The following is a 14066-nucleotide window of genomic DNA, read 5'->3' on the forward strand; positions in this document are numbered from 1 at the left end:
AATGTGACGCAAGCGCCAGTAGATGACGCCTACTCTCATAAAAGTGTTGACATATTGTCTGCTACTGCACACCTACGTTAACAACCTCTCATCTCTGTGTTATTAAGGTGCACTATACTTCAGAAGTTAAAAACTCTGATGTGAAAGTTCATTTTGTTTTCCAGAACAAATTAAACTACCCATTTTGTTCTCATTTATCACTGATACACCAACTGGAATGGCTGACAGACACCCAGTCAAGTATGTATTTCACAGTTTAGTAGATGTTTAGTGGTTGTGCCCTCTTGTTCTTGAAGCAATGCTAGAGTCAGATAAGAAAATTAATGCTGTCCCAGTGAACTCACACTATGAGTTTAGACTCTGAGTCTTGCGTATTGATGGACTCTGAGCTGCCGCCCTGTTCCTGCTCAGGATGACGGAAACTACAGTCTTCTTGCTCAACAGCCATTATCCTAGACTCATCTGAGCGGTCTAAAAGAAAGGAATGACAATACTGTAAATTCAGACATTATCAGTTTTATTCTAAGAATGGCATATAAGAAAGACAAAATGGACACACAGGTTTAAATGGTACCTTGGTCAGGGGTATCGGTTTTTGGCTTCTCTGTTTTGTTTTGTGCCTTTACATATGCAACCACTGATGCTATGATACAAAGGACAGCCAACCCTGCCATCCCTGCAGCAATGAAAACTGCAAGCCATTTAGTCGGTTCTAGAAGATACAAAAATATCCTTGAGGTTAGAATTTGATATTCATATTGAAAGATATGCAGTCCAGTTAACTTGAGCAATCTCAAAAAGTCTGCAATGATGCTATGCTCTTTTTTTTGCTAGATATTCTCATTTACCTTTTTTATCTGTCAAAACAGGTAAGGGTTCTTGTTTAGGTTCTGTAACAAAATTTGTAGACAAAAACATTAGATTATGCAGTGTTATGCAAGTTATTAGCATAACTTGGATGGCAGCAGTATGTTGCTTGCCATCCAAGTTATGTTCTTCTCCTGTATTTACTTCTTACCTTCTAAATATGTGCACATACTGTCGCTGGTAACATTTCCTTTGACCAAAGTCTGTCCATCAGGACAACTAGAGAATGAATAAGAAAGTTTGAATGACTTTTACGACAAATGTATTTCTGAGAAATTATATTTGAAAAAAACAGCCAATTGTACTCTACCTTTTTCTCCATTCTTTGCACATACTGTGGATTTTATCATTGAATTTTCCCTCTGGACATTTTCTACAAGATCCTGCAATCATTAAATTACAGAATTTAATTGAAAATAATAAGCAATTATGCAATATATAGCAATATAGCAGGCAATTTGCTATTAAACAGCTTGAGAGCTTATTCATCAGAGAAGGTCAAGAAAAGGGGTTCAATTAAATTCTTACGCTCTTTGGTTGGCTCCTCCCCCTCCTTGCATTCAGTAACACAGAAAGAACATTTGTCGTTTCCACACCGATATTCAGCCTTGCATCCACATACGGTATCGCTGCTGATAGTGCAAGGTTTAAGCGTAAACTGTTTACCTGTAAACATGTAACAGAAAGATTTATGCTTACTCAGTATGATGTTATATACACATTATGTACTCCGTATGAAGCACATATCAAAGCTTATGATGATGCATATAAATAAAATCATTGATCTCATAGCCTTAAATTTTAATTTGCTTAACTAAAATGGCAATGAGGATGTAAAACTGGATCATACCTATGCACTGGGTACATCTCAAACAGTGGAATTTATGACTGGTTATGTAAGTGTCAGGTTCACAGGGGATACAGAGCTTTTCTGGGTCTCTTCCACAACTCTCCACCAAGCGGTTCCCTGTAACCACAAGCAGCTACTTTTAGCATGGCCATTGAAACTCATACACATTTGATTATACAGACGCATGGATGGGTTAAATGCAGAGCACAAATTCCGAGTATGGGTCACCATACTTGGCCACACGTCACTTCATTTTCACTTTCACGACTTCAGCACTGATCACAAAAGGGTGTCCAAAAGTCAGAGGGGGGATTTTTTTCCCCATCTCTTTAAAAACCCAGCAATAAAAAAATGTTTTAGGATTTGGAAAAATATAGAACAAACAAAAGTTCAACCTTTTTATCTGATAATATTAAAATATTGACATTTTAGTTCCACTGTATGTTTAACTGTTTAACGTCATGCAACATAACATCTGCTTATCTGGAATGATAAATCCAAAAACATAGGGACAGTTACTGCTAATAGAGAATGACATCCACTGAGTCTCAATTGTCTTGTGAATATGGCAGAATGTTTGAAACTGGACCTTTCAAGCAAGCTTCAAGGAACTCCTTATTTACAGTAAGATTTCCGGGACAACCCTCTGGGTACTCTAAGGATGATCTATCTAATCATCTTTATGCAATGACAGAACACTTCAAAGATTTCCCTTTGAGTGCTAAACCACATCCTTTTCATGACACTTTCAAAATGATCTGAAACTTCCTTCATTTAGTCACTCATGTGTAATCCGCTGTTTGGCATTTTCGATATTCCAATAAATTATTTTTAAAGTGGTAAATCATGAAATCGTACCTTCATAAAAGTTGAAAATATCTTGTTAGGTACTAGATAATAGTACATTGCTGTCAGTTAATGTCTCTGTACCTGGTTTGCATCTCTTGCAGCAGACATCATTTCCATTAAGAGTCCAGTCATCACAGCCAGTGTCAGCACCTATAGTGCTGTTCAGTACTAAACTGAATATTAGCAAAATCCTTGGAAGTCCTCGGGAAGCAGCCATCATTTGTTCCTGCGCAAGAAATAAACCAATTGAACAACTAAGAAAAATCATTAAGCCATTATTAATTAACCATTTATGTGATATAATACAATATAATCCTCCTGAGAACCAGAAAAAAAAAGTTTTGTGAATTTTGTTTATTTTCATGCCATTAACATTGGTTGGAGCATAAGAAACAAATGGAGAAAAAACATTTTAGAAAAAATATATTTTTATTCATATTTTATTTTATGTCCTTTGTAGAGGACGCCAGGACTAGCCCAAGTTATTCAAAAAAATAAATAGACATGAAAAGGCACGTATAGGCAAAAACAATGTTTTATTTTTTTCACTCACCAATCAACTACTAAACTTCATGGAATATGTGCACAAAATGTCCATAAATGGGTATTCCCATTCTATACAATGTATCTATACATTGCATCTAATTTGCATGTTAATGTGTTCTTGGGGCAAACCATAATGAAAAAATAAGTGTAATAATCGGAGTAATAACTTGGCAACATTTTCATACGAATATCTCCTATCTCATAGGAATATTGATCAATAATTTCTTTCCCTATTGACTTGTGTCTCCCCAAAATGCCTGATTAACATAATGTTTGTCCTGGTGTCCTCTACAGAAGACATGTATGAAAATTATAACAAAAGTCATATTCCGGTTTGAAACCCCATAACATTTTTCTGAGATGTTTATTTATAACAAACAATTTGAAAATTAGTCAGATTTAAAAGATAATTACAAAACATCATATTTCCCTAAGAGTGCTAAATTTGATCATTCTGTCAATATCAGACATATTTAAAGACCAAGCAGAGGGTGTGTATATTATCAAACCTCCAAACATTAGATATCTCTAAAAAGCCCTAAATGTGCTCTGTACAGGACATGCAGAACTTAAAAACATCCAGAATATCATTAAAACTGTGTCATGTATGGTCTCAGAGAAATTCACTAAATTATAATGCCCTTTACAGAGGACAAAAGTCTATGCCTGGGTCCCAGGAGGGTATAATTATTTAATTATAACAACACTACTGTCTTCAGCAGAGCTGCTTATCATAATAAATCAACTTTACACAGTCATTGAACTGAACTGAACCAACACTGAACTGACTGGTGCTGAATAATGAACCTATTGTTTTGCTACAGCTGCTTTATAGCAGAATTTGGATTTGGCACATTTTTTAAGTTTGCCTCAATTATTGTTACTTTCCTGTTTAATAATGTGAAGCTGCTTTGAAACAATCTCTATTGTATAAAACACTATAAAAAATAGACAAAATATTGATATATTATTAATAATAATTAAAAGTGTAATTCCTTCATCAATTCATTCAACTCTTTGTCAGCAGTGAACCGTGATGTAAAACAAAGTCTCAATGAACTTCTAAAATCCACAAATGTTTTTAGATGTAGCATAGAAAATAAAGTTACAATTATCTATATGATTCGTATTAATAAATAGTCACAGGTAAATAATATTCTCTTACTGTTTTGAGTGTAGTGGTCCTGACTCGAAGCAAACGCGCAATAAGATCAGAATTTCCACTTGCTCATGATTTAAAGATCACAAAAGCGTTGTCACATTACCAGTAGGAGGGGCTTTTAGCTCACACGTTGCCTCGCTCTCTTTTCTATATCTTTCTCGCTCTCCTCTGACTTCCATTTCATCGGCGCGAGCGGCCGCATGTTTTTTTCCTTACACATTTCATGTCGCTATATAAAGCGTTAACAGCGAAACAACGTAGTTTGTACTTTTTTGCCAACTAGTCACGTAAACTGGTTAGTGACGCATCATGACTCAGTGCTGTCCGAAGGAAGCAGCACAAACTATTTGTTATGTCATCCACATTTAGAAACTCTGCTGCACAGCGCTTTCGACCTCCTCCTAAGCCTAGCCTATATTTAAAATATTTCCTTTTTACTCCTGGCTTTGGAATGGAGCTTGAAGGAGGCTAGGAATATATTATATGGCAACCAAAGTTCCATATAATACTTTCAAGAATCCGGTGATTTGTCATTGTCCCTTGACGCGACTCTTTAACGTTAGCTGCTGCTGCTTGCTTTCTTTCTTTTTACGGTAACACAAGGAAATATACCCATAAACAAAACAAGACAAGCGTATTATATAGTAATGAAAGCATTTTAATGAACATAAAAGTAATTTGTACAAGACACTTTTTGTAGTACAGTCAGCAATGCAAAACTTGGCAAACCAAAAGCCACATTTCACAGACTATCTAGCGTCAACTAACACAACAATAAAACGATACCATAGTTTAAAAAAAATTGTAATAGGCCTAATGAGTTAATACATATTAAAGCACAAACCAAACATATAGCCTACCTGTAAAAGGTTAACCAATTTCTTCGGGAACTTAAATCCTAGCTGTTTTTACCACCGGAAACAGCACGTTATTGTGGCGACTTGGAAAACTAAAGCGGTCAAAATCAGCGTTTAGGTGGTAGCCTACAAGTCGTAGCTCTCAGGAAATTCCCATTTTACACGTTGTACTTAGGAGTTCCATGAAGACGTAAACGCTTTTTACAATCCCGTAATTGCGGTCAAAGGAACATTTTATATTCGGTCAATTACCTGTGTCAGTGTGCAGCAGATGGCAGATACACCCAACTTAACATTATCCTGCCCGAAATACCCATAAACACTACAGATAACATCTGAAACCTCTTTTTATATAAGTTACCAATCAAATTTATCTATGCACTACAGAGGTGCATGGAAGAACACAAAAGTGGTATTTTGGTATATTTACAGTGTTTAATGAGGCTCAGAGGTGGCACGAATGCATTTAAATTTATAATGTTATGAGAATTTTTTTTAAATATAACGTTCTGAATATAGAAATATTAAATGATTTAAATAACTGAAATTATGCTTTTAAATTAAAATAAAACCGCTAGTAGGTGGTGGTAAGTCCCTTGTCTTTGTCACTGAATCATTCAATCGATTCATTCAAACGGCTGATTCATTCATGAACAAAGCGACTGTCTTTATGGTAATTGAATCATTGACTCACTGGATTCATTCAAATACGCACATTCATTCATAAACAAAACACCGCTGTGTTTGCTTATTGGAGTTGTGCAGCGGCAGCTGTGACTTTGTTTGGACCTATTTTCGATGATGAACTAGATTTTAGGAACATTGCTGTCTGACTTTGCTCTAAGTCACGTAATATTAACTTATTGTTTATTGAACTGTTGTATAAAATCAATATCACGTGCAAACTCTCTTTAGAATCATTGAAAAGCTGTCACTCATCTCAGTTCATGGCAAACTCACAAACTTCTTTTATAATGAATGAAGCTCTACACTGCACAATGAATCTCGTTTACATCATGTAAATAATTCATCATTTTATAATGAGACAACTCAGCACTGGAAAAAAAAAAGCAGTCTGCTTTCACGCTCTGTTCAGTAAGCCTGACCACACACTTGAAGATTTTAAGGCTGATTTTATGCCCGATTTTCCCCCGATGTCCCGATTCGAGGCTTGCCGCAAACTTTTTTTTTGTCAAAAAAATCCTCTATTGTGTGGTGTCATTGCGATTATTTTACTGCTCCAGATCGAGGTGTAACATCCCCGAACTCAAATAAAGCATGTTTGATATTTACAACTCTTGATCGGGCTGCCTCTGACATGATACCCGCGATAGCCAATGAGAGTGAACAAGTGTCACCTACCAGATGTTGCATGCTTCTATAGCTGAAACTAGGCAGCCACAAACATGCTACGACAGTAGAGTACTGATAAAGAACATCACCCATATTAATTTTTTTTTCTATTTTGTTTTTCCACTGTACAACAGAACGCTTGCCAGGGGAGACAGCTGACAATGCTGATTGTCCTCCATGTGTTTGTCTCTTCTCTAGTGTGGAAGGCCAAAAGGGCCAAAACACGTGAATTTTAACACATCAACAACACATTAAATACACTTATTTCACATGTTAAATACATGTTGTTTGCGCATGAAAAATCAACGCGTTAAATACGCGTGAAATGCACGTTAAAAACCAGTTTGAACGGGTCAGTGTCATTGGCTGTACAGGTCATGTACAATAGACCTACAGTACAACAGACTTTCTATTCACAAAACCAGCCTCGTGTTGTTTTAGAGCTGTGAATGATTATGCAACGTATGTGCTGTCTATGTTCTAATGACTTTATAGGGCAGGGGTGTCAAACTCAGTTCCTGGAAGGCCACTGTCCTGAAGAGCTTGATTAGCTGGATCAGGTGTGTTGGAGCTGGTCTAAAATTATATTTTAACTGTATAACCATTTTTTGCTTACCACCACTGTAACTTTGATGCTAACTTAAGTTTGATCACTGTTAAAGCTAGAATGCCCACAAATGTGTTTATTTCAAAAAAGGCACGAGTGGAGAAAAATTAGGCAATTTTATTTTTATAAAATTTTTCATAAAACTGCAATTTAAATATATTATTTCTATAGGTTATAAAAAAAGACAAAATAAATAGGCTGAATAAACTGATCTATAGCATGTGAAATGGTGGTAGCCTAGTCTATGAATCGTACACCCCCCTAAGCTCACAGAAATGGTTTGACCCAAGTCTTCAGCAGCCAATGACATTGACCCATTCAAACTGGTTTTTAACATGTATTTTACGCGTATTTAACATGTTATATACGTGTTGAATATGCGTGTTTAACGCACTAATTTTTCACATGCAAACAACATGTATTTAACGCGTGAAATCCGCACTAAATACACGTGAAATATGCGTATTTAACGTGTTGTTGACGTGTTCAAATTCACGTGTTTTGGCGTTGTTGGCCTTCCATACTCTAGTCACGTTTGATCTTGCAAATCTCAGTGAGATCACGTGTCACTGTGAAATCGACAAGTGTGTGGTCTTGCGGTCTGGTCGCATCATCTAGTGTACACGTTCAGAGGATTATTAGGTAAAAAATCAGTTGAATCTGTCTTCATGTCTGTGGTCTCCCTTGGTTTTAAAATTGCTTAAGATTGGGGTGTCAAACTCAATTCCTGGGGCGCCGGAGCCCTGCAGAGTTTAGATTAAACCCTGCTCCAACACACATACCATGTAGTCCCCCCTAGAAATTCACCACTGAAAATAATTGCAAAAAAAAAAAAAAGATTGAAATAATTGCAAGTGAAATTACAGTTCCTTTGAAAAATATACGTTTTAGGTACTGGGCCATAGTTGCAGCTAACTTGAGAGAAATGGCATTGTCTTTTAATGAGATGTGGCTAAATAGCTCTATCACTTCTATTAATTTCACAGCGGCCTGGTAGTTGCACTATTGTCACAATTTTCTACCAACTGGCATTTAAACATACCCCAGAGGTGCAGCCTTCATAATTAAAGGAGCATTTAATTTAAACATCCACTAACTTTCATATCCAATAACAAAAGTGATAATACTTCCAGACATCGTCACTGAAACACAGTTTTTCCCCATTAGTTTTGTATAAAAAATAACCTAAATTCAGTAGTGCTATTCTAAATTGCTATTATGTCATATAATTAACTAAAAAAGAAAGTTAGTGATGATCTGGCACATACACCTACATTACCACATCACACACACCCACACTGACCTTTTCATTGGAAGATTAAATGACATTGTCAGCCCACACCAAACGCGTCATTTGCAGCTCAACTCACTTAAGAATCTCTGTCTGGACGTCATTATAAGTGGCCAGAGAAGAAAAAAGAAAAAAACAGGCATCAGATTCAGCACATATTACACACACGTTGCTAAGACTCAGAGATATACATCAGTGTGCGTCACACCAAGGTTAAGTATCATCTAGGTATCTGTTCTTTCCACTTGACACTTACCAACCCTTTTAAGTGATAAGCATTTTGTTTACTTTCTGTGAAAAATACAGTCAAGGGGCTTACATGTTAAAAGCTCACTTCCTCATACTGAGAAGCAGCAGTAGTGTCAGAGCCAGAGCAGGGCACACTCATGCAAATGTCTTACACATAGCAGGGAAAAAACATCTGTATATATGCCAGTAAGTGTTTCAGAACACTGTGTCTCAGACTTACCATCAAACATTCTCTTCAAAAAAGCTTTTATGAGGTGGGACAATATAAAAAAAATAGTTGACCCAGTATGACCCAAAACATAATTAGATTTTCACACAAATCCTGAAAGTAGACAGAGAATTGTCTGTGTGTGTGTGTGATGCTAAAATACAATAGGTAAGGGATAATGTACGTTAATTAGACACAAAATATTGATTTAAGTTGAAAGATTTTTTTTAGCTCTTCAAACTCAAAGCTTCCGCAAAGATAAACAGTTCCTAACAAACAGCTTTATGCCTAGGCGAATTTCAGACGAGATGGACATTTAAGGCATAATGTACAGTCAAATCACTAATTACACAGCTTTTCACCACATAAATAAAGGCGAGGACATACAATGTTACTTGAGAATAAAAGCATTTTAAAATCTTACCTGTTTATTAGCTTAAATCCATTACAGTGTACAAAACAAAGATACACAACAAAGATAACAGCTGCGTTTGAATGAAACCATAGAGAGGGTGGCAGTGTAATATGTGAGACGTGAAAAAAGTGCTGGCCTCAAATACTCGGATGGCATTGCTAATGAGGACGATTGTTATCAGGGAATAACCTCGAAATGTCACAACTAACCAATCAGAATCAAGTATTCCAGAGAGCTGTGTAAGAAATTGTATTATATACATGCATACAGTGGGTACAGAAAAAGAATCACCCCCCTTTAAAATTATCACATTTTGTTGCTTTGCAGCCTGAAATTAAGATGGACAGTTTTTGTTTAATCCAGCTGTGTTTACTCAGTGCAACTTATAACATCCAAATGAAAGATATAACACCAACATGTCAGAAAAAAATAAAACAGAATCACCGAGTTGAAAAAGGATCACCCACTTGTGTCAGTATTTTGTTGAACCACCTTTTGCTTTAATTACAGCCTTTAGTCTTTTGGTATATGTCTCTACTAAGTTTGCACATCTAGACTTTGTAATATTTGTCCACTCTTCTTTGCAGAACTTCTCAAGTTCAGTAAAATTTGATGGTGACTGTTTGTGGACTGCAGTCTTCATGTCATTCCAGAGATTTTCAATGTGGTTTAGGTCTGGGCTCTGACTAGGCCATGCAAGGACATTCACCTTTTCTCCTTTAGCCACTGTGGTCAGTTTTGCTGTGTGCTTTGGCTCATTGTCATGTTGGAAGGTAAACCTTCTTCCCATTGACAACTTTCTGGGAGAGGGCAGCAAATTTACCTCAAGAATTTAACAGTATTTTGCCCCATCCATTTTTCCTTCTATCCTGCCAAGTGCTCCAGTCCCTGCTGCAGAGAAACACCCCCATAACAGGATATCAGCACATACATGCTTTACTGTAGGAATGCTGTTATTTGGATGGTGAGCTGTATTGGGTTTCCGCCAGGCATATTGTTTGGTGTTGTGGCCAAATAATTCAATTTTAGTCTCATCTGCCTCTGAATCTTCAAGATGCATTTTGGCAAAGCTCAGTCGTGACTGCATTTGGCCTTTCTTGAGGAGTGGCTTTTTCCATACAAGCCACATTTGTGGAGAATTTGTGATATTGTTGTCAAATGCACACAATGCATGCACACAATGCACGTGACAATGCATGCGGGAACACTTCCCATAACATATGATGTACCCTTATTCTTATTCCGAGGTCACCGTAGCCACCCAGATCCAGTCTGTATCCAGTCCAGATGGTGGATCAGCACCTAGAGACGACCTCTACAGCCCTGAATGTCAGCGGAGACCACGTCAACTAGATGTGCCCCAGAGACAGATCCCCTGCGAAGACCTCGTCGATGGCACAACACCACCGGAAACAGACAAGACCTCTGCACCTGTGTTGCAGCCTGGAATTAAACCACGCCATGCTGGCTTTGTCTGGCCAGAGGAGAGCTGGCCCCCAACTGAGCCTGGTTTCTCCCAAAGTTTTTTCTCCATTCTGTCACCGATAAGAGTTTTGGTTCCTTGCCACGGTCACCTTTGGCTTGCTTAGTTAGGGACGCTTGACTGATTGCACACACACTATTGGAAGAGAACTGAACTGGATGATGAAATCACTGAATCATCAATGAACTGAATTTAGCTGAAAAATGACTTTTATTGTCTTCTTACATCATTGACAAACTATTTTCCTGTTTGATTATGTAAAGCTGCTTTGACACAACCAGTAATTTCCTGCAACTGCTTCAGAGTTGCTGTAGGCCTCTTGGTCACCTCTCTGGCCAGTTTCCTTCTGGCTCTTTCATCCAGTTTGGAGCGATGTCCTGATCCAGGGAGGGTCTGTGTTGTACCAAATACCTTCCACTTCTTAATAATAAACTTCACTGTGCTTCTAGGCATTGATAAAGCCTTTGAATTTTTTTGTATCCATCTCCCGAATTGTGCCTGTCCACAACTTTATCCCGGAGATCTTTTGACAGTGCCTTGCCACCCATAGTTGATTGTTTGCTTCAGTTGCACTACCAAGGACTGAAACGCTCTAAGAAAGCTCTTTTCATGCTCAGCTAATCAAAATGACCACAGCTGATCACAGTTGAAAGTCAAATGGCTTTGTGTGCCATTGAGAAGCTGATTAGCTCCACCTGATTGAGTTTACAAGTCATTTTTAGGAGGGGGGTGATTCTGTTTGACAAAAACTGTCCATCTTCATTTCAGTCGGCAAAGCAACAAAATGTGATTAATTTAAAAGGGGGTGATTTTTTTCTATACCCACTGTATATATATATATACTGGTTGTGTCAAAGCATATATATAACATCAAAGTAACAAAAAAAACTGCAGTTTTGGATGCTCCAATACATAAAATCCCAGATGTTCTCAACTGGATTCATGCCTGGGGAACGTCACCCTTCTACAGTTCTGTCCAGCTGTCCTCTTGTAACAGCCTGGCTCACTGCACTGTATCTCCTCCACGCTCAAGACTGAGACTGTGCTGGGAGACACACCAAACCTCCTTGCGACAGCACGTATGGATGTCCTATCCTGGAGGACATGGACTACCTGTGGAATCAGTCAGGAAAGATAAGGAGAGAGCAATTGTCTATGGCCACCACCTGCAAAACCATTCCTTTTTTTGGGGGGGGGAGGGTTGTCTTGCTGTTGCCTCTCCAGTGCACCTCCTGTTACTTTAATTTTCATTTGCACCAAAGCAGGTGAAACTGATTCACGATCACTTCTGCTTACTAACTGGACAGACTGATATTTTAATTGACTTGGTGTTATACTTAATCACTAAGTGTCCTTTTGAGTAGTATATATATATATATATATATATATGGCCTGCACTACAGTACACACACTTTATTAATCTTCAATATATGACTTTATGACTTAAGGTATATAATTTATTATTTATATTTGGGAAAACAGTATGACAATTGATTATGAGTAGACAGGAGACATCTATTCTTTGAAAATGATCCGGTGTTTTGGCAGCACAAATAATGCAGACAAAACACAGATAGTGAAAAATGATATCACCGCCCTAAGCTTTTACCAGACATGCCAATGTTTTCTGCCAAATAGCAAATACTGGAGACCTGATGGTGCCAGACAGCAGACCAAAATAAGCTACTTTTGTAACAAGCTGTGTTCATGAATAAAGAAAAAAAACAACTTCAAGACAATGGCTGGCCACTTCTTAATACTTAAAAGTTTATTTTCTCAGTTTCATATATATATTTATATAATATATTTATGTTATCATATTTACAATTTATTATTCCTCTTTTGTGAAGAAACAAAAAAGCAAACAGCTTTCACTGCAATCAGTGTTTCATTCTAAAGGGCCCAGAAGTTACATTTCAAAAGTGCTTGACAAACTCTTACTCTTTCCTGTTTTGGCTCAGGCAGATAGATCAGTTCATGGAACGGAACACTACGAACAAAGACAACACCTCACTGCTTTACCAGTAAATTTGACCTTTCCTCCATAAAAATAACTGTTTTAGAACAAAAATCATGACTCACTAATTTTCAAGGGACTTTGGTTAGCCTATCTACCTGTTTTAATATCTATGTTATAACTTACAGGGCCTACTACCAGTCTACTGCATTAACTGTACAGTGACGTTCGTAATACAGTGGTAAATGCTAAGACAACTGGTGACATCTGAACAGTCAGTTCACGGACTCTATGAAAAGCACCTTTTTGTTATTGTTAAAATGTATCATGTACATTTAGAGTTCATGACGGATATTTTTGCAACATTTGGCAACAATGAGTCTAAAATGAACACGTCCAAGCATTTATTTAACGATAGCTTAACATGCTATCAAGCTAATGAGGGAATTTTGAGTTGTAGCCTCACAAGACAATACATTCAACAATGTTTAGGGACATTATGATGTTATAATGTCTGATTGTCAACAGGGTTATGACTCTGTGAATGTAAAGTCAAATGCAACTGTGTAAGAAAAAAAAGCATCCACTGCATGGATACATTTAAAAGTACAGACTGTTTCAACAGCTGTCATGCCAGTTTTCTGGCTTGTAACTTGTGCAAAGTGTAGAGCAGCTACATGCTGCTTCAAGCATAAGAAGCAGACAGTCTGACATTCTTGTTAAAAGCTTATTAGTTGTGTTATCTTGTGCTTCTACTGCAGTACTGTAGGTTTTGTGTCAGAGTAAATTAACTCTGCAGTTGTGCTTTTTTTTTTTAGCATCTTTCTATGATTGAAAAAACATTGAATCAACGTTAAAGGAGTAGTTCACTTCCAGAATGAAAATTCTGTCATGTACTCAAGAAAGTTTCTTTCTTCTATTGAACACAAAAAATATATTTTGAAAAATGTTAGTATCCAGTTGATGGGCACCACTGACCTCCATAGTATTTTTTTTTTCCTACCATGGAAGTCAATGGTGCCCATCAACTGTTCAGATACCAACATTTTTCAAAATATCTTCTTTTGTGTTCAACAGAAGAAAGAAACTCATACAGGTTTGGAACAAGTGGAGGGTGAGTGAATGATGACAGAATTTTCATTCTGGAAGTAAAGTACTCCTTTAAAGAAAGAGTTGACCTAAAAATTAAAAATCTGTCATTTGCTCACTCTTGTTTTTTTCCCCCCAAATATCTTCTCTCTTCTGTTTAACAAAAAAGTCTTTTTTTTTTTAAATATCCTGTTCGTTCCTTTGCATATCATAGAAGGGAATGTGGACAGGCTGTTAAGCTCCGAAATGACAAAAAAAGAAAAAGAAAAAGAAAAAGTATAGT

At 37.1% G+C, this 14066-nt stretch overlaps 1 protein-coding gene across 3 annotated transcripts; it reads right to left on the reverse strand.

Moving 5' to 3' along the window:
* Positions 1 to 6: 6 nt before the first annotated feature.
* Positions 7 to 8413, reverse strand: LOC107695761 (tumor necrosis factor receptor superfamily member 9-like). 3 transcript variants are annotated; one of them, XM_016495795.1, is made up of 9 exons: positions 8395 to 8413; positions 2648 to 2792; positions 1718 to 1834; positions 1396 to 1533; positions 1178 to 1250; positions 1019 to 1086; positions 849 to 890; positions 575 to 712; positions 7 to 471 (listed from the first exon to the last, which is right to left on the reverse strand). In XM_016495795.1, exons 2-9 carry the CDS (start codon positions 2784 to 2786, stop codon positions 341 to 343), a joined length of 846 nt encoding a protein of 281 aa, XP_016351281.1. In that variant the 5' UTR covers positions 2787 to 2792; positions 8395 to 8413; the 3' UTR covers positions 7 to 340. The 3 variants fall into 3 exon arrangements, with proteins under 3 accessions (XP_016351281.1, XP_016351280.1, XP_016351279.1); XM_016495794.1 differs by lacking the exon at positions 8395 to 8413 and adding an exon at positions 5135 to 5540; XM_016495793.1 differs by lacking the exon at positions 8395 to 8413 and adding an exon at positions 4278 to 4424.
* Positions 8414 to 14066: the final 5653 nt, after the last annotated feature.

Source organism: Sinocyclocheilus anshuiensis, unplaced genomic scaffold (assembly GCF_001515605.1).
Source record: "Sinocyclocheilus anshuiensis isolate Anshui unplaced genomic scaffold, SAMN03320099.WGS_v1.1 scaffold234, whole genome shotgun sequence".
Lineage (NCBI taxonomy): Eukaryota > Metazoa > Chordata > Actinopteri > Cypriniformes > Cyprinidae > Sinocyclocheilus > Sinocyclocheilus anshuiensis.